The sequence below is a fragment of the Empidonax traillii genome, unplaced genomic scaffold (assembly GCF_003031625.1).
Source record: "Empidonax traillii isolate 1590-97213 ecotype Southwest subspecies unplaced genomic scaffold, ASM303162v1 scaffold713:size524338, whole genome shotgun sequence".
Taxonomy (NCBI): Eukaryota; Metazoa; Chordata; class Aves; order Passeriformes; family Tyrannidae; genus Empidonax; species Empidonax traillii.
In genome coordinates, this window is record NW_020955906.1 from 359,434 (window position 1) to 378,627 (window position 19,194).

At 39.1% G+C, this 19,194-nt stretch overlaps 1 protein-coding gene across 5 annotated transcripts; it reads right to left on the reverse strand.

Annotated features, from left to right (window-relative positions):
* Positions 1–3,361: 3,361 nt before the first annotated feature.
* Positions 3,362–18,162, reverse strand: LOC114065906 (carbonic anhydrase 3-like). Of its 5 annotated transcripts, none has more exons than XM_027900158.1 (8): positions 17,937–18,162; positions 16,851–17,048; positions 15,628–15,844; positions 10,138–10,270; positions 9,255–9,347; positions 8,309–8,374; positions 7,296–7,451; positions 3,362–4,491 (listed from the first exon to the last, which is right to left on the reverse strand). In XM_027900158.1, the coding sequence occupies exons 1-8, from the start codon at positions 17,977–17,979 to the stop codon at positions 4,372–4,374; spliced, it is 1,026 nt and encodes a 341-aa protein (XP_027755959.1). In that variant the 5' UTR covers positions 17,980–18,162; the 3' UTR covers positions 3,362–4,371. The 5 variants fall into 5 exon arrangements, with proteins under 5 accessions (XP_027755959.1, XP_027755956.1, XP_027755957.1 ...); XM_027900155.1 differs by lacking the exon at positions 17,937–18,162 and adding an exon at positions 17,711–17,925 and having other exon boundaries at positions 15,628–15,839; XM_027900156.1 differs by lacking the exon at positions 17,937–18,162 and adding an exon at positions 17,776–17,924.
* Positions 18,163–19,194: the final 1,032 nt, after the last annotated feature.

The following is a 19,194-nucleotide window of genomic DNA, read 5'->3' on the forward strand; positions in this document are numbered from 1 at the left end:
GTCATCCATAACTAGGATAACCATCTACAACATTTCTATAACTTTGAAAATGAAATTGTTTAGTCAGTGTTGAGAGTTGCTCATTTACTCTACTTTTGTGAATGTTCCTGCCTGAAATTAGCTTACAGAGCAGCAATTCAGAATTGAGAAGTGTTTCAAGGGTTGTTCTGAGCAAACACATCCTCCTCAGGTGCTTCACTGGCTGATCTCTCAAGGCCTTACGCTGATCCGGATGGTGTTTCTCTGTGTATCTCTTGAAATGTAACAACATAATGTTGTAATGCCTCATCTGATCTGTTTATCTCTAAAGGTCAGTTAATATTCTAATACAATGTACAAATATACAAGTTTGTTCTAATACAAATACAGGCAAAAACATACACATTATTTTAAGTATTACTGGGACACAGCACCTTCCCTTATCACTGTATCTGAATGCCATTAGTCCCACTGAAGGTAATGGGGTTTCTCACATGAGACAGACTATTTACAAGAGCATGTAGTGACAGGACAAGGGTTTTAAGCTGAGAGATTTAATCAAATGTCATCTTGATCTAAATAAGATTTGATGAGTATAAATTCTTTAAAAAATATCCACCACCTGAATGATTTTGACTTTTCTTCCGCACTAGAAACCATGTCTATTTTTATATAAAATTTTAGATTGGTATCTATATACATCCTCTTGCCTGCTTTAGGGAGTCCTCAGGTTGTTCATTTCCTGCCTAGCTGCAGACAGGTGGGGTAACTCTAAGGACAGCTTCTCTGATCAGCAGGATGCTAGGGCTAGAGAAGAGGTTCCCACTGAGTAATATGAGAAAATCAACTTCCTCCATGTTTACCATGGATATCTTTTAGGCTGACAAAGTTTAGAAGGGGAGATCTTATCTAAAGACTGTTGAAGTGCCTAATCACATCTCTGGTGCTACAGCAGCTGCCATTTCATTTCACAGCACCTTCATATTCAAGACTGCTAGTGACACAGACGCAGGTATAGTGATCCCTTTAAAATCTTTCAAGTTTCAGGAAGACTCACAGCACCACAGAGCACAGCTAAGTCATTTATTTTTGACATATGAAACAGATATATATTTTGAGATATGAAGCAGATGAGAAGTAACTTGGAGAAGAGGCTGCCAACAAGCAGCCATGCAGTGTGGCTGCAGGTCTTATGTTGAGAGGGGCTGCTCCTAATTAGCACTGATGTCACCAAGTATAGCCAGGTATGAATATATATACCATATATGGTATGGAAGTCAAATATAGTAGTGACTCATTGTTTTCTACCCCACCCAGATGAAAGTTTGATGTCTTCCCTTTTTAATAGGTAGTTCAGAATCCAATTCTGCCCTTGCTAGGGACAGAGCTGCACCACACTGTGGAAATGTGCAAGTAGAAGTGAGATGTGAGGGATGGTATTGCTACAGTGCCTGCAGTGACCTGAATTCAGTCATACCAGTGATGAATTTTTCTTGCACTTGGGGAAAGCTGCAAGCTAAAAGCAAGGGGGAACCTCTGCAGAATAACAATGAACACAGCCAGAGAGAACAGAAAACTGTATCAGACTTGAGCACATTCTAAACACTGACTCACAGCACTCCCCATTTCTCTCTGCTGCCTTCAAAACTCTCCCTAATCTCCTCCCATGTTTGGCTTACAGCACGACTCACAGTGCCCCTGAAATGCCTCCACCCCCAGTTTTTTGTTTTTTTATTTTTCTCCTACTCCTACTCTTTCCATTTTTCCCCCAATGTCTGTTGAACCATTGTTTCCTTAATCTGTCATACTTACTTCTGACTTTAAGTCTGCAAGTTAATAAGCATGTCTCTGGAGGATGAGGCTTACTTCAGCTTCATTTAGAGCATCCAGACAGCTCCTTTGCAAAGCAAAGAGAAACCACCATATCGTTAAAAATCCCTGAGATTACATGTTCCAGATTTGCAATACCATAAATTGAAAGAAAAAAAAGCCTGCTCTAAGCTCTAAGAACTGCAACTCAGTTTAATAAAACACCTTATAAAACAACTTACCTTGTAATTCAAAGCAAACTATGCATTTTGGAAAATAGATTTTTGGTTCAATTTTCCTTTTTCTCATGAAGCAACATATAAGCAGACAGATATATACTGCAGAACTGAATGCAAAAAACCAACTAGATAGGTGTTTATAGTATTTTCCCCTATGTTTTCACACATCAGGATATTGCCATTTTCACCTAAAGGCAGGAAGAACTGGGTATTCTATCAGAACCTTGTCCTGCATGGTCAGTGGTGTTCTGTGACTTGCATTTATGTTTAGAATAACATCAGTTAACAGATACAGAATATTTCTTGATGCTGATTTGGATATTTACTTAGAAATTTATGAGCAAAATAAACCTTTAAGATTTAAACCTTCCTCTGAAGTATAAAGCACAATCCAGCAGAATGTCCTTAACCCTACAGCTAACACTGTGTTGGGTACTGGTGCTCAAACACAAAGCTTTGCTTTGAACTGTCCTGCAACAAAACAGCTGGGTAGATGTTAAATTTAATTATGTGCTTAAAAAAACACATTTTCAAACATACAGACCTGCACAGGCTTTATTAGTGTAAGCCATCCATCCAAGTAAGTGGAGTTATAAATATGTAAGACAGGTCAGCAAAACGTGTGTGTAATGTAAACAGATGTTACCTCATCTGAATCATTTCCCAACAAAGCTACAAATGAAGAAGCTGCAAACACAAACAGCACAATGCAAGCCACTTGGGAAATTAGTTGGGAAACACTAACAATAACTAGATGAAATTTTCAAGCCAAAACACTACCTATTTGAAGGAAGAAAGCAAAGTGAGGACACAGTCCAGAAACTTTCACAGAGGGGAACCTGGAGACAAGGAATATAACCCGTCTCCCATGACCAAGCTCAGCAACATCCTCGTGCTCTAGAACATGGCAGCCAAGTCCAGCTACTGCCAGAGCACTATCTGCTTTGTATTTCCAGAGCTCAATATAAATTACCATTCAGCTTAATGGTTTTAGATACAGACTGAACTCTTCCACTGTGCAATCAACTTGTGAAGTTGATTCATATGAAGTTGCAAAGAAGCCATTGTCAGAATAGAGGTGATACCACTAAAAGAATTGATATGGATATATCAGTGACGTAGCTATTTAAGATGCTATTTCCTTGCTTGCAGTCATGTGAAGTCAGTACTTTTGTAGTTCAAACAAACATCTGAAAAAGATGTTATCCATCATCAGTTTCCATAAAGGTATATTACAGAGGACATTGACAAGTCTTTCTTTAAAATCCTGTTCTTTTTACATGTTTCTAAATAGTAAATAACACAGAACAAAAAAAAACTTAAGTAAACATATTTATTATTGTTGGATTTTTTAACACAGAAATAGTGTTATTTCAGGTATAGACTTACAATCCTGTTTCATTGCTGTTTATGACAAAACAAGAGATGAGAACACCCTGGTCAATTGCATTTTGATCAGGAGCCAAATTGTGGTTTCAGATATTTATGCACAACTTTCACTGACAGCAGTGAAGTGAGAATCTGTCTCAAAAAAACCCCACAAAAAAGATTAAGGACTCTTCCCATTTTAACACCCCTTTTACACAGAAAAAGCCACTTGCATACATGAAGAAAATATATATTCAGGATACAAGGACCAACTTCACAAAATTCATGTCACTTTGACTGGAAAATCAGTCTTAATAGACACAACCAGTTGTGACACAAACAGAAACAGCTCTTCCCCTTTCCATTGTTTTTACTACATATAACTTGCTGAATACAGTTTTCAGAACAGACATCTGTTTCACCTGTCCATTGCTGTAAGAAATTAAAAATTTAGTTCTTTATCAATGATAACAATACAATTTCCTATCCCTTTATATTTTATGTAAGTATCAAATTTATTTCCAAGAATGCCTTGAACATTACCTGGTGCAGCTCAGAGCTGGATATGGATAATGCTGAAAACAACTATTGAAAAATAAGTTTTTAATGGTGAAAACAATTCTCTTAACTGCAACCTCTTTGGCATGCAATAAGGCAAACATCAAGGAACATGTTGGCAACAGGAAATGGTTCTGTAATTGTTAGTAGCATCTTCCTTCTTCCTTTGTACTATTAACAAAAGCTAATTTTAAAGCAGTTATGAAGAACCAAACAGATTCTCTACTTCCATTTTAACAATAGGATTTGCCTAAATAAATGTTATCCTCTGAAAGTGAAATCCACATTTCACAACTCAAGTTTCAGCCTCCAGACCTAGATCTAGAGTTCTGTCTAAATGCAACAAAGGACACAAAACAAAAGCATCTCTTAGTTCTAGAGATCGCCTCACTCGGAGCCACCCAACATGAGCCAGGTCCTAGAGGAATGATGCGCTCACCATCCTGAAATACCGAGGCTGAGTCGGGCGCCAGTTATCAACCAAGGGGCGATCAGGTTCATTCTCGGCATTCTTGGATAGGCTGCGGAGCTTCGCCATCTGCAGAAGAGCAAAAATTGAAGTATCCTGATGGGAATCCTTTGGGATCAAATCCACAGCCCAGCAATTAAACCAAGGAGGCTGGTCCAGCCCCAGAAGCTGCGAACAAAGTCTCCTTCAAAGTTGCGAAGATGGCCTTCACCTCCCCACCACCACAAGAGCTATACTCATGCTCTTTTCTTCACAGTGATCCTCTTAGAAATAGTCAAGATGGAAAAATGGGTCCTACCTGAACAGGATTGTGAAAAGTAGTGTCATTTATGTACTGTCTACAGGACTGTGCACAGCCACAGAAACTGTGGGAAGTACTCAGAAAATGCAAATAGAGCAGAATGTGCTCTAATAAACCTCTCCTAGAGGTGCATACATGAGGTATGCCTTAGCACCTCTAGAACTGCAAGGTTTTAAGCCTAAATTATAAACCAATTGTTCATTTTCATGGTGACACAAAGTTTATTATTAATAACAGACGTATAAACCTCGATAATGACTTGGTCAAGGTTTCAAATTGTTTGTAAACAAGGTCTGCAGCTTGACTCTCCCTGGCCATTTATTTTTAACCAAGGTATGGAGTTTTGTTGAGGGATGCCATAACAGGAATTCGGCCCATACTCTTCAAAACTGTATAATGTTCTTCCTCTATTCCTTTCTGAGGGCACAACACATATGCCACTTACAGATACATTATGTTCATTTGTTGTCCCTGCTATGCACAACATTAGACCCAAAGCGCATCAGCTCTGACTCAGACACTTCCCTGTTTAAATCACTTACAACGAAAAGCATTCACACATTTTCCACATGTAAACTTGAAAGCATAGCCCCAAGCATGGCATGAATCACCTTAGTTCACAAGGAGCTTCAACATGCTGATGTAGCTACCTTTTCCCAGTACAGACTTCAAGTCCAATAGAAGCAGAACTTTGGTTTGGGTTGTAAAATCTGGATTAATTGTGATTATACTAGTTCCAGTTTATGGACTGAGCTGGCTCAGGCATCTCAACATTGTTCTTCACTACACAGCTCAGAAAAGCCAGCTACCTCAGTCTGCCTGAAAATGATGAGGTCACATTTATAACCAGTACAATATGCCTCAGATGGATTATTAATCTTAAATCAAATTTCAGATTTCAGATAAAGAATAATTTCTATGGGAGGAGTAAGAGCTGAAAATTGTTCATCAATTTTATTAATACTGACAAAGCACTATTGGAGAAGGGTGCTGAGGTTTATTATTATTTGTGGAAGATCTGCTCTACTCAGTAAAAAAATATGTATTCGGGTTACAGCTACATAAAGATGAAAAAATTAGTCTGCAACTGGACAGAGTTATTCCACAGTTAAATTCCTATTCTTTCATTAAAAGTAATTTGAGCAGCTAGGCCACCCACTCTATATCTCACAGGGATTTCTGGTGAATTGACTTTTCCTGCAGAGTACTGATTCACAGCCACTGCGCTTACCCTTGTGGCTAATATACAGTTACCATCTGGCTGCTAAAGCATCCAAGCAATCCACTGCAAATGCACACACACTTAAAATAATCACTATTAATGAGGCTGCCATGGTAGTACATTTCCTAGGATTAGAAATAATTGGCAACACAATCCTCTTATGAATACACTATTTAGACTGCAGGCCCCCTGGAGTAAGGGGAAGTCTTTCTATTGTGTTTGTATACAGTAATTCACACACAGTGCCAATTCTGCCTGAAAAGCAGTTTCCTCAGGATAAGAGCCAATGTCCTATCTGTATGTAATAATTTCACCTTTACCTTAAATGCTTCATTTTTTCTACAGGAGGGTTAGTTAAAGAACAGTCTGTATGTTTCCCAAAATTCACTCACTATAGAACAGCTGAAAAAAGGACCATGACCCAAACACAGCAGTGTTCAAAAAGCCTTTTCATGAAGCTGGATCAATGATGTGATTAGTTATTCTTTTAAAAATGGATTTTAAATCAGAGATTCTCAGTAAGTACTACACTTTTCCCAGCAAAGTCTGTAGTTGATCTTCTGTAATATAAACATCAAAGCAGATTCATTTTGTGGAAACCAGTCAGACCATATTTGTATTTTTCACACAAGTATCCCCTTCAAAACAGCCCCCATATTTTAATTTTTGGATGGGCAAGGAAACAGGAGGCAGATTAATTCAATAAACTAAAAAATTAAGTTGTAGATTATATGAATACATTTCCATATTTCATCTCTTGCCAGCTAAGGTTTCCATGAGCTGTATTATTTAACACAAAAAGCCCCATAAATACAAAGGACTAGAAAATGGAAATTATTTTTGGTGATACATGCACATCAGTCAATGCACTGAAACACATTATCACCTTGAGAACCTCAAATGAAAAGTTATATGTTTACCTATATCTACATAATATGTCAGTCCCTTGATTAATATTCATGTGCTCACTATCCTGGAGTCTTGGAATTTGTGCTGTGGTATCACTGTAGTCTGCTGGCTAGAGGAATAACCTCAGATCTCACTTCTGTGGTATGAGTAGATCCATAGGCTGAATCATAGGCAAGAAACCTCATCTATAGTAATTAGAGGCTGCTGTCAGTCACACTCCAAACTGCTATAATCTCTTACGATCTCCACTGTTTTATGTTTTTAATAAAGCCTTCAGATGTCTGTGGACTTGTCCTACCATAGTGTCTGATCTATTTCAGTGTCCTTTTCATCATGTAATTTTTCACAAACCCAATAAGCATTTTTCCTTGTCAAAAGAATAAGATCAGGCTCCAACATTTAAGTAAAAAGTGGGTAAAATATTATCAATTTGAAGTTTACCTGGTCTGAACTGACTATGATAGGCTCTCTAAGAATAATCCAGGTGACACACTCTTCACAAGGCGGAGTAGTGAAAGATCCATGGTACGTCCAGTAGTCGTGAGATTTTGGGAAAAGAATTGAAGGATCGAAGTTTGGAAAAGGAACTTCTTTCCCCTTTAAAAAAACCCAAAACAACACAACAAAACCAAACAGAAAGCTCATCAACAGATCTAGTCAATTTGCTCTCTTTTAAGAAACAGATACTTCAAAGGTATGAACTAAGGAAACTAAGCACAGATCTGCACAAGAAATAATGATGCAGTGTGAAGATAAGTGGACTGAACAACCCTCACAGGTGGGCCCAGAGAAGCAGAACACAATGAAAAACTCCGTGATGCTGCTTGTTGTACCTGAGCTAACTTATGTGAAGCAACATCCAGTACCAATGTACTGTTTCACTCATTTCTGTGCAGAAATACTCTTCCTTCTGGCCTCCTTTCTTATGGAAAGTCTGTCTAACTATTGAATATTGGATGAGGTCACCATATAACAAAGTGATACAGGTACTACTTTTATAATATTTGTGCTAATAATGAGCACCACAGCCTACGAAATGTGAGATTTATCACATAATGTTACCTGAGATGCAAATGTCTACTCAGTGACATTTCAAAGGACCATTTGGCAGCCTATATTAAGACTGAATGGACCAATTTCCAAAGATGCCTTTTATTTTGCACTGACCACTGAGGAAGTAAGACTCCATGCGTAGTTTACTAGGTGAGTAAAGTTTAGCGAAATGTCTCGTTTTCCCAAATTTAAAAGGCCCACTAAAGCCAGAGAAGGCTCATATGTAAATGGAAGAAAGGACTCTTCATGTTAATCAAAAACTGCCCATGTTTTTATTTACAGAAATATTCTGGCAATGTTGCAGAGCAGAATTTGAAAGATAGAAAGTCAGGCATCTTGATTTTTTTTTCTCTTGAGACTTTGCAGCAATCTTCCTAAAATGAAAAGCCCAACATCATTACCTTTGTTTTGATAGCATTTATTTCTTCAAGAATTCTCTTCATCTCTGGTTTAGGAGTTTCCCCTACCTGTTAAGAAGAAGGTATGAACTAGGCAAAGAGTTCTTGATCAGCTTTCTTCTATTTTTCTATATGTGTATCTACTATAAAGTTACAAAACATTAATCTAACCTATTGCCCACACCAGCTTAGTAAGATATGTCTTCTCTCTGTACCTTTGTCTGTACCCCAACAAATATTATGATACAAAGGGAGAAATTCTATCAGTACAGAAATAGAGCATAACAGGTAATTTTGCAATATAGTTATTCCTCTTGATGCTAAATTTTAGCCTAACAAAGATAAACAGCTCTTTGGACTCAAGTACAGAATTTGGAAAAAAGTTTTATTCTAGTTTAAAAACAGACTTCATGGTCAGATCTATTGTTTGCAACTGTTGATCTCAAAAAAGACATCTGGGTTATATGTCTAGTGAATATTAATTAAACAAGAGAGAGCAATGGGCAATATTTCAAGCTAAGGCTGCATGACCCCAAAAGGATTTAAAAAAAGGATGAGTTACATGTATTGTCTGTGAAAGAGTTTTGTTTGGGAGATGGTTCATGAAAAGCCTAGAAGAGGTATCTGTCCTTGAAATCCGTCCATGATTAGCATAGAAGACAGCTGACTGCTGTTGGGCAAAGGGCCACTTTTGACACATGTCCCCCATTCCACCAGCCACACAGTCACACAATAGCTGCAGGGACAAGTGTGTGTAGTATTGGATACCATTTGAGATAACATGACTCATGCTCTATAACTTGAAAAGGATACATTATCAAAAGACAAGTCCTTCAGTGTGGTAGGATAGCTAGAATATATATTTAGAGGTTCTTGCTTTTTCTAACTCTCTAAGAACAGAAAACTCTATAGTAGCAGTAACAATGAAGGGTTACATGCTTCTACTTACTTGCAAAAATATGGCCAAAACAGCTACCCCATCAGTTCTTCTCCTAGCATCAAGGTAATTACTGTATTTGGGATTCCAGTGTAACACGTGTAGCTTGAAACAAGGAAAAACATATATTAAACAACATTATTGAACAGCAAGCCATCAGAGGTTGAATTTGCAGTTCATCATATAAATGAGCATGTTTGAGGCAATAAAGAATGATGATTAGAAAGGAAAAAGAAAAAAAGGGACAGCAAGTCATATATTAGTAATATCAGTCATATATTACCATTTCTACTACTATTTGCTTTAAAATAAACTTCTTAATACAGAAATTGAAAAAATATAACTGAAATCTCATCTTAAAGCTGAATAAGATGCTAATGTAAGCAGGTAAAACACCTAATTCAGATGTCATCTACTGATAATGATTCATTTCCTTGGGGCATTCAAATTACAGCAGTTCCAGAAAGAATCCATGTGAATGTAAGCTCTGTACGTTATTAGTTCACTTACAATCCTACAGTGGCAGAGAATCAAAGTAACGTTCTTCCTCCTTGCTGCCACTGCAAGTTTATACTTCTGCTATAATATTATACTTCCAGAATACTGTTTTAGTAAGTTTGCACTGTTGAATAATTCAGTCTTGCTGTATGGTGTTTCAAATCACGTTGTTTTGAGAACGTGGAAACTTTTGTTTCAGATAGTATTTTTCTTATGCTGCAGGAATTGCTTCAGCCTAATTCAAATTTATAAGAGTTGATGGGAGCAAGAATAAAATGGCACAAATAAATAAAGAACTACCTGGAAAGCAGACAAATGGCAAATTTTGTCTCACTTGAACAATAATGAGAAACTTTACTTTACAGCCTGTTTTTAAGTAAAAAGTGGTGAGTCTTACCTCTCCTGCATACCTCACTCCATTCACAACATGCTCAGAGCCATGGTCATCAGACGAGCCCCAGTGGAAGTGCAGCTGACGTAGCCTGAAGACTCCTGGAAGTGGCCCACCTCTCAGCACTGCAAAGGATAATCTGCAACAGCATCAGACTCAAGTATCTTCCATTTCTTTTAAATTAAATACATATGTATCTAAAATATTTACACACATATTTACATATTTAATGTACAGATGCCTCTACAGATGCTGACAGAACTGAGTGCCACTTGAAAATCTGCACCAATTTCAGCAGTAGTTCAGGCAACTATTTTCAGCTCTATGCACTTAAAGGCAGATGAAAATGTTCTGTGTCTAGGTTTCCATTATAGTCATTAGAGATCACTGATTTAATTCAGCTGCATAAATGAGCATCTAGTAATTTCTGGGATATTCCAAAAACACCTGGACAGAACTGAAAGATGTGACCTGTAGAAGAACTGTGCATTTCTAAAGCAGTATCTGGAGGCATGGTGAAATAGATTAGGTTATCAAAGATGTCACAAGATGCCTGTGTTTGGGTGTAGTATTTCTGAAGTAATCATAATAGTCAAGTCTCTGGAGTAATTCTGCTTGCCTTAAGGTAGACACTCAACAGATGGTGAACTGACTTGCTCTCTGGTCTCCATTGATTAAACGTAGCTCCAACTCTGTTGACTAGAATGGCATTTTGGAGATACAACCCACCAGCTCTTAAAATCCCAAAATAAGACACCTAAATTTAGATGTCTTAATCTCTCCCTGAATTCAGTCTAATATCTACCCATATGAAAGCACACAAACATAACCATAATTGAGATCAACTACTGAAGTCCTAAATGATAAACAAATTCCCACAAAACACTACAAAATTGTGTGTCTTACTGCAGGCTACAATGTATTTCTTTAAAAAGCTATGAAATTACTGATGCTGCTTCTCCATAATGGCTGCTCCCTCCGGCTATAGAAGAGGAGAAGGAAAACAGTGAATGAGCCAGAAAAGCAATCACTGAGAATACAGGCTATTTTTCTAAAGAAAAGTTCAACCTGTGATGAATTCAGTGATGAATGATACCCAGTATTCTAAATAATCTTACCATCTTGAAATAATATTGTAAATGAAGGTGGTGTATTTGAAAGGACCAATAAAAACTGAAGAAATTCTTTACATACATCAAAAACTAAAAAATATTCAATTCTCAATCATTTTTTTTTTGAGGATGGACGTCACAGCATTCCTATAAAACATTCAGCAGTAGTCAAGAACAAGTCTTTATATGCCAGAGAAAAATATACTTCAATCTGGAAAGGAATTAAATCCATTATCATGTCAAGAAATAAAGTACTAAGACCACAGCAAGCTGTTATTCTCAAGAAATTCCTTTTACTTCTTCCCACAGACATTCAGAACTGTGGCGGATGCAGACATGGTAACAGCAGTAGCTGACAAGACCATCAATTCTCCATTAAAATAGATCTGTAAGACCAAAGAATCCTCTTTAAGGTAAAAACATGTCATTATTTTCGCTGATGGGCCATCCGCAGACATTTTTGATTGGGCGTTAGGTGAAGCTCTGGATCACCTTGTGCCAACACATTCCAGCTTCACTCATCTAAAAATAGACAGTAACTTTTACCTAGCACAATTTAAGCAGACAGAATGATGCAACCAAAATCTCCAGAAGCACGAAAAGGTGTTTCTTTTCTGTAATTGCAAATGTGTACTATTAAACATATAAATATATGAAATGACAATGCACGTAAATGAAATTTCACTACATTTTAAAAAAAGAAAAGTAAACACAGCAATTACAAGAATGAAGTTCTCCAATATCTGAAATATAAAAAATCTCAAACTAGGTCTACATAGCTCAAAAACAGTAAAAGAAATCTTTATTTCTTTAAAACATGTCCTGGAGCCTAAATCCTAAAGGTATCTATCCTCCTGGGCTTTTGTTTTCAATACCACACAAATAAATACACAATCATATAACAGAAAAAGAATATTAAATAAAAGTTTATAAAGAAGCAGTGGTATCTTCACATTGTTTTTCAGTAGTATTAATATATAATATTTATATGTAACAGGGAATTATTCTAACAATTATTACAAAGGAAACGTTTACTTTAAATATCTGAGACTCACAGTTTTAAGGGTGTAATAGCTGTCTTCCTATCACAAAACACTTTAAAAAAGATGGCTTTCCAGAAGGCCCATGACTCACTCTGAGCTTCTACCTATGCCACTGTACAAAATAAAAGCAAGAGCTTTAAAAAAGGAGCCTGCAGACTCGATCACTGATAGACAGGCAGCCAGCTTTTCTCTTTCTTAAGTCTTCTGAAATACTGTGTAATCCTTTTCACATAGTTAGCTGAATGGCTGCACTTCTGAATATTGGAAAGATGGCATTTCTGTTCCTGGTTCTGCTGTACAGGAAATAACAGGATGGCCACAGCAGAGTTACCACAATGTAACTTCCTTAAACTTGATGTCATTAAAGTAACATGAGCCAGGTGCAGGAATATACAAACCACCCCAGGAAGACAAGTGAGAAAAGTATCCACTCCTTTTTGATGCCTTATTGGTGCAAACTCTCATCCCATTGCTCAGTGACTGACTGACTATATGAGTTTCCACATCACCCTCCATCAGCGCCCAATACCAGACAGAAATGTCAGGTCAGTCTTGCTCAAATTCTGTTCCCTGCCCCATCCACATGGAAGAATGGTCTATCACAGAGCAATCCTACATGAATATACACATGGACATCTATTGCAGAAAAAAGCTCACTTTTTATTTGATCTGTCACAAGCTGAGCAGCATGAGACAGAAGCTAATAAAACAAAGGGTTTTTTTCACTCTCAGTGTAATCACTAGGCAAGTATTGCACAGAAGGATGTAACTAAGGCAATAAAAACCTTGTCTCTCACTCTGTGTACACACAGCAAAATGAAGGTGTGATGCAGTTTGAGTGGACATGGCCACTCAGTCACTTAACCTTAGCTAGGTTAGTGTCATTGACAAGAGAAAGAAATGTGACGAGACGGGTTTGAAAAAAATGCATCCATTTGCTGAGCAGCTTCTGTAGGGTTCTAGTAGTTAATCTGCACTTGCGTCAATTGTCACGTGTCCTTACTAGAAAAACGGGCAAATTTAGGCCTACGCAAATGCCTTCCCTGTTTGCTGTGAAGGCATACTGTGAAATTCAGGTGGAAGAATGCAAGGAGAACAAAACAGACTCATAAGATGAGTTGTGTTTATAAACATGAAAAGAAAGAACTGTTCTCACAAGAGTTATGATCTTGAATCCTGCCAAATCCATAAAATGAACTGGTAAACCACAGTGAAATTAAATTAGTAATGTATCACTGTATGACAACTGAAAAGACACATTACCTTTGTTATGCTGCTTTATAACAGAATCTAACAGTGCAGTACAGAAACCACAGCTTTTTCATGTCAGTGCTGTATCTTAAATGTCTAAAAAAAGCCTCTGTTCATAAGAGGATCTCTGTACTGAGACAGTCTGGCTAACTGCAGGATAAAAGGCACTTCCTAAAAGCTTTTGGAACTGAAATTTCAGTTCTCACTGAAATTTTTTTTAAGCAATCATTGAATAGGTACGCAGAATAATTACTTTTGTTTCTATTTGAACTATTTACTCCTACAGGGAAAGACTGGGAAAGAGAAGTGTCAGACAGAAGTCTGTCAGCCTGCCTCCCACTCTCACCTACCTTGTAACACATCGTTTTTAGTTTTGGAAATTTGTTGGTTGATGAACTTCCATAAAAAATGCTAACAAAACCAATGAAGTGAGAAGATAAAGGAAGGCATACATTTGATATAATCTTAGTGTAGCCCTCCTCAGCTGCTCTGTCTGTGTTCCACTACCAGAATTATGGATCATTACTATTTCTCAATGATCAAACACCTTGATATAACCATCTAACCAAGGCATTACAAGAAAAGCCAAAGAGTCATTATTTGTAAGGAAGTTACAAGCTAGATATCTCACTCGGCACCACTGGTCCCACCAGTTAGATGATCTCAGGACACTTCTCTGACATGAATATTTTTGGAATTTTAGAAAAAAATGGACCCTGCTAGTGGAAATAAGATTGCAGACCTAATTCAAACCAAAACTTGGTCACTGCTGAATCTAAGAGAGTATCTGAGTTGCCATTTGGGCCAAAAAACATACAAGTGGTAGGATGCCAAAGTACCCAAGTTCTGGTATGAGTTTTACTGGGCCCAGTCACGCAGGAGGTTTGATTTCAGCTCCCAGTTCTTTCCTGGATTTTGAGACTCCAGCCTCCACCTGCAACGACTTTACAGTGTATAAGGCCCTTCTTCTATGTAGGTCTGGTAAGACAGGAAACTGAGACCACAACAAACTATTAACTGGTACAGACAGGTAGCAGAGGCATGACACCACTTCTAAAGCAACTATCTGTCAGCAAAGCCTTTAACTGTATAGCAGATTCTTAAATGGGCTTTATAAATAGCTGGAAATAAATTCTCAAATTCCTTCCACTAGACTAACTCCAAAGATAACAGTAATAAGGCCTCGTTTAACCTAATACCTGAATTACATTGGATGGCAGGCTCTCTAATAATTTAAGGGACTGTTCCAATTGTGAATATTCCAAGTGTTCTTGGCAGAAAAGACACAATGGATGTAAAACTTGGAGACATCCAAAGTAATTAATTTTATCACTGGCCGTTGTAATTTATTCAGTAATCTATTTTATCTACATTAACAAAAATCTAAATAGAAGTGCTGATGTGAGTATGACCAGTCTAACTGAAGAAGTTAGGAAAATAAATGAAGCCCTTAGTTTTCTGGTTAACTCAGACATAATTCAGATAGACAGAGCGGTAAATACATATATAGAATCACAGAATCATAGAATTATAGAATTAACTGGATTGGAAGAGACCTCCGAGATCATCAAGTCCAACCCTTGATCCAACCCACTGTGATGACTGGATCATGGCACTCAGTGCCACATCCAGCCTCATCTTAAAAACCTCCAGGGATGGTGAATCCACCACCTCTCTGGGCAGGACATTCCAATGCCTGATCACTCTCTCTGTAAAGAACCTCTTTCTAATAGTCAACCTAAACCTCCCATGGCAGAGCTTAAGACCGTGCCCTCTTGTCCTAAGAAGACATAGAATGTCTTAGTTACAAAGGCATAGAAGTTTTATTTTTCTCTGATTTCTATTGCATATGTATGTATTATGCAGCTGGTGGTTCTTTTACATAAAAAATAAGCCACTGTACATATCCTAAAAAACTTAAAACATGCTCAAGTCAGTAGGAGTATGCACAGTGGAATTTGTCCTGCAATTAGCATTATATTAGAGAAGGAACACCACCCACAGTCTCTAAAGGCTATGGTATAACAAAGGAGATGCAACAGCAAACACTGAATGTTTCCTGACTTCAAAGAGTTCAGAAATACACCTACTTTTTCTGCAGTGAGTCACTTTTTACTTCTGAGATCAAAACACAACAGTTACTGAGCAGTTCATCTGAAAAATTATTCAGAACATCCCCAAACTTTCTGCTCTTTCTGGTGAGTGCTGCATCCATGTGGTAGATGGTTGTGCCTGGATACTCCCTCCCTTTCAAAATCCTTTGGGATTTATGCAAAAGATGCAACCACTGATATATCTGATGCTGTTATAACAAATACAACAGATGGTAAAAAATGGTAAGTAATAGTCATGGAGGTCTTCTCCTATGCCACAGCTACATCTCTTTATGTATCATTTTATCTGACATGAATAATATTTTTCTTCAAATAACATTAAAAATTCCCACTTTGCTAGAGAAGTAACCAATCTCCTGACTGTATAGTAATTTTTTGTGACTTTTGGTAGTATATTAACTATCCCAGTTTACATACATTTTGATTCTCAGTTTTCATGAAACCCAAGTCATTTATTAAAATCCATGAAATTAAATCCGTGTCCACATATACTTAACATGAAACAATCTATTTGTAAAATTACTCCCAGTAATTATAGCTGTCAATCCTAGTTATGTTGTAATAGAAAGTGGCACTTTTAATGCAGTTAAGAAATAAGTCTGTACACTGTATGTTGTCATAGATACAGGTGGATAAAAGATTTTGGACATTAGACCTGAAACACTGACATTTCTCTGCCCTATAATCTTCATTAAGATAAAATCTCATGAATGCCAAAGAGTTTTAACTGATTAATTACCGTGACTTTGTGGCAATATCTGGTTCATTACTTCATTTACCAGAAATTACGTGAATAGAGTTTTTAAGTATTACAACTTAGGATGTTCTGTTAGGCATCTCAAACAGCTTAAATGGAATCCAGTTCTCACAGATAAAGCCTGGACTCCTAGCTCCTGGAAAGCAACACAACTGCAATGGCTTTTTGCAAGCTCAGAAATTTACCTTACACTTTAATTCATCCTGCACCACGTTTCTTTGCAGCTCTCTCCCTTCCCTAGGATTTTACCTACAGACTTTAAAGCAGTCCCAGGCCTTTCCCAGCAGTAGTGCAGGGCACTGGAGTCACAGAAACCTGCACATCACACTGGCAGTACAAAGAGACCTTCTGATAGCCTGAGCATTTAGAGCAGGCTCTTCCATGCAAATTGAGAAATAGCCACTGATGTATAATGACAGTCAGAAATGCAAACAAAACTGACCTGATCTATCGAATGAATCATCAAACATAACTCTGCAGGTTTTCCCGTTATTGAGGATGGTCTTAGCTGCACCAGGATCATAACTAGCAAACCATGGTAATAGGGAACTATCATAATGAACCTCTTTATTATTGATTTCAATTGGTGACTGATGGCGTCCTTTGGCAGTCGGGTAATTTTTGTGCCACTGATCTGGTCCTAGAAAAAAGTACAGAGAAATATGAAAACCTTTTCTAGCTAGGTATAAATTATACTTGTGTTACAATAAACACAAGCTTGGCTTTGCTTCATTACAGAACATCAATTCAGTGCATTAATAAGTAGGTTACTAATTGCCTGGTTATTATTATTCATGTCCTGTCAAGAGTTTCACAGTATAAAATGCAATCCAATTATTCTAGAATGATCTGGAATACCGGATAGTGCAAGTCATTCAACTGAACCTAAAACTCTCATAGCAACCTCAAGACTTATTAGGAGGCTGACAATACACCAAGGAAGGAAACCAGAGGTATATACTCCAAGTCCAGCAGTGGCTAGAAATATGTTGGGACATACACAAAATGATTCAAATGTGGCACCATGTATCCATCTGGAGTGAGAAAAGACCACTAATTCCTGAACAAGCCAGGAATTTGAAACATGGATTTAATTATCATCATGGTTTCACCAGTAAGTTCATGTGGAATATGCCTGTCCGAGGCTGAGCTGGTTCTTCCCGCAGCAAAGTTCAGGAACAAGAGGCCACTCATGTCCCCAGTCTCTGCAGGCAGGAGGGACCGTGGCTGCACCGCGCTCCCAATTTAAGGTTAGCTTAAATTTGACAAATTTTAAGTTACATTAACAGTAGGAAAAATGACTTTATTTAACTTAAGAGACCCCCTGCCATCGACTTCTCCTGCCACCAGCATCGCCTCTTCCACACCTGCGAGCGACAACCATCCGGCCACTGCCACGCCACCTGCACAGCCCCGGGCCCGCCTGGAGCCCGTATCCCCCCTCATGCTCCCTCGGGACGCGGGGACCCCGTTTTTCCTGGGCTGTGCTCCCAGACCCGCGGCGGGGCCGGGCGGTCCCCGCGCTCACCGTTGTCGCTGTCGTAGCCCCAGGGGTAGTTGGGGTTGATCATCGTGCCTGGCGGCGCCGCGCCCCCGCCTCTCCCGGCGGCTCCGGCAGGACGGCGGCCTCGTCTTACGGCGCCTTTTTATAGACTCCCGCCAACTCCATGCCCTTCCCCGCCGCCGGCGGGCCGGCAGGGCCCGAGGGCCCCGCGGTCCGGGGGCGGGGAGAGCCGCGGGGCCTCACTCTGCCCGCCCGCCGCCCCCGGCCCGGCCCGGCTCCTCAGCTGCGCTGGCGGCCGGGGCGGCGGGCAAGGAGCGGCCCGGGACAGTGCTGGGAATGCCCGGAGCGGGGAAAGGGGCCGCCACCGCCTGCCGCGGCGCCGAGGAAATGGGAATATAGAAAAGCATGAGTGTGCAGCACTACGCACAGGCAGCATAGGAATAGTTTTCAAGTTCTAGTAAGATATCTGTGCATACAGACATGCACATAAACCAGGAAGCTTAGCCTGGGTGGCTGCTGAAATTAAATGCACAGATCACACAAGGCTGGCCAGGCTTTTTATGGCTGTTTGTATAAAGCCTGTTTGCCCTAAGACCTCGTTGGGTTCGGAAGGGCTGGGTCCCTCCAAAGGAGGTCGTGTTGGGGACGTGGTACTGGAACGGGCTCCCCAGGGAAGTGGTCACAGCACCGAGCCTGACAGAGTTCCAGAAGCGTTTCAATGATACTCTCAGGCACATGGTGTGGCTCTTGGGGATGGTCCTGTGCAGGACTAAGGTTTGGACTCGATGGTCCTTGTGGGTCCTTTCCAACTCGGCATATTCTGTGTTTCTGTGTTTCCCACTGCGTGTGGGGTGAGGGGATGAGTCCAACAGCTTCTGCGTGCAAAGGGCTATCACAGGTTCACACCCTTCCCTATGAAATTCCCATGTATACACGTGGGTTCCAGCACTGCTCCCTGCTGTGCAATCTCCCGTTGCCTTCATAAACAGCTTCCCTGCAAAAATTCCGTGACATTAATTGCTCTAGCCTTTAAAAAGGCACTGCTTCCTCTACTGCAAGGATTCTGGGAAGCTGGAAATCATTAAACTAGCTGAAGATCAAGTTCTTGTCAGCTCCAGATAAAATCTTTATTATCAAATTAAGCATAGGATTTGTTTGTTTTGCTTCAGCTCTAATTCTCCTTTCATTTAGCAGGGTGTTATGCATCAGATTGCACTTAAAATTGTAAGCATACTTGTTAGTGTGCACGTGTTCCTTATGTGACACACTGAAATCAATTGAC

Bases quoted from the DNA above. Each gene is read 5' to 3' on its own strand.
- LOC114065906 (XM_027900155.1), bottom strand. From the start codon at position 17,854: ATGAGGGGGGATACGGGCTCCAGGCGGGCCCGGGGCTGTGCAGGTGGC. The intron at 8,375-9,254 runs GTAAGTAGAAGC...TCTTCTTAACAG, and splicing joins TTTTGGCCATATTTTTGCAA to GTAGGGGAAACTCCTAAACC. The intron at 7,452-8,308 runs GTAATGATGTTG...GTTTTTTTAAAG, and splicing joins TAAATGCTATCAAAACAAAG to GGGAAAGAAGTTCCTTTTCC.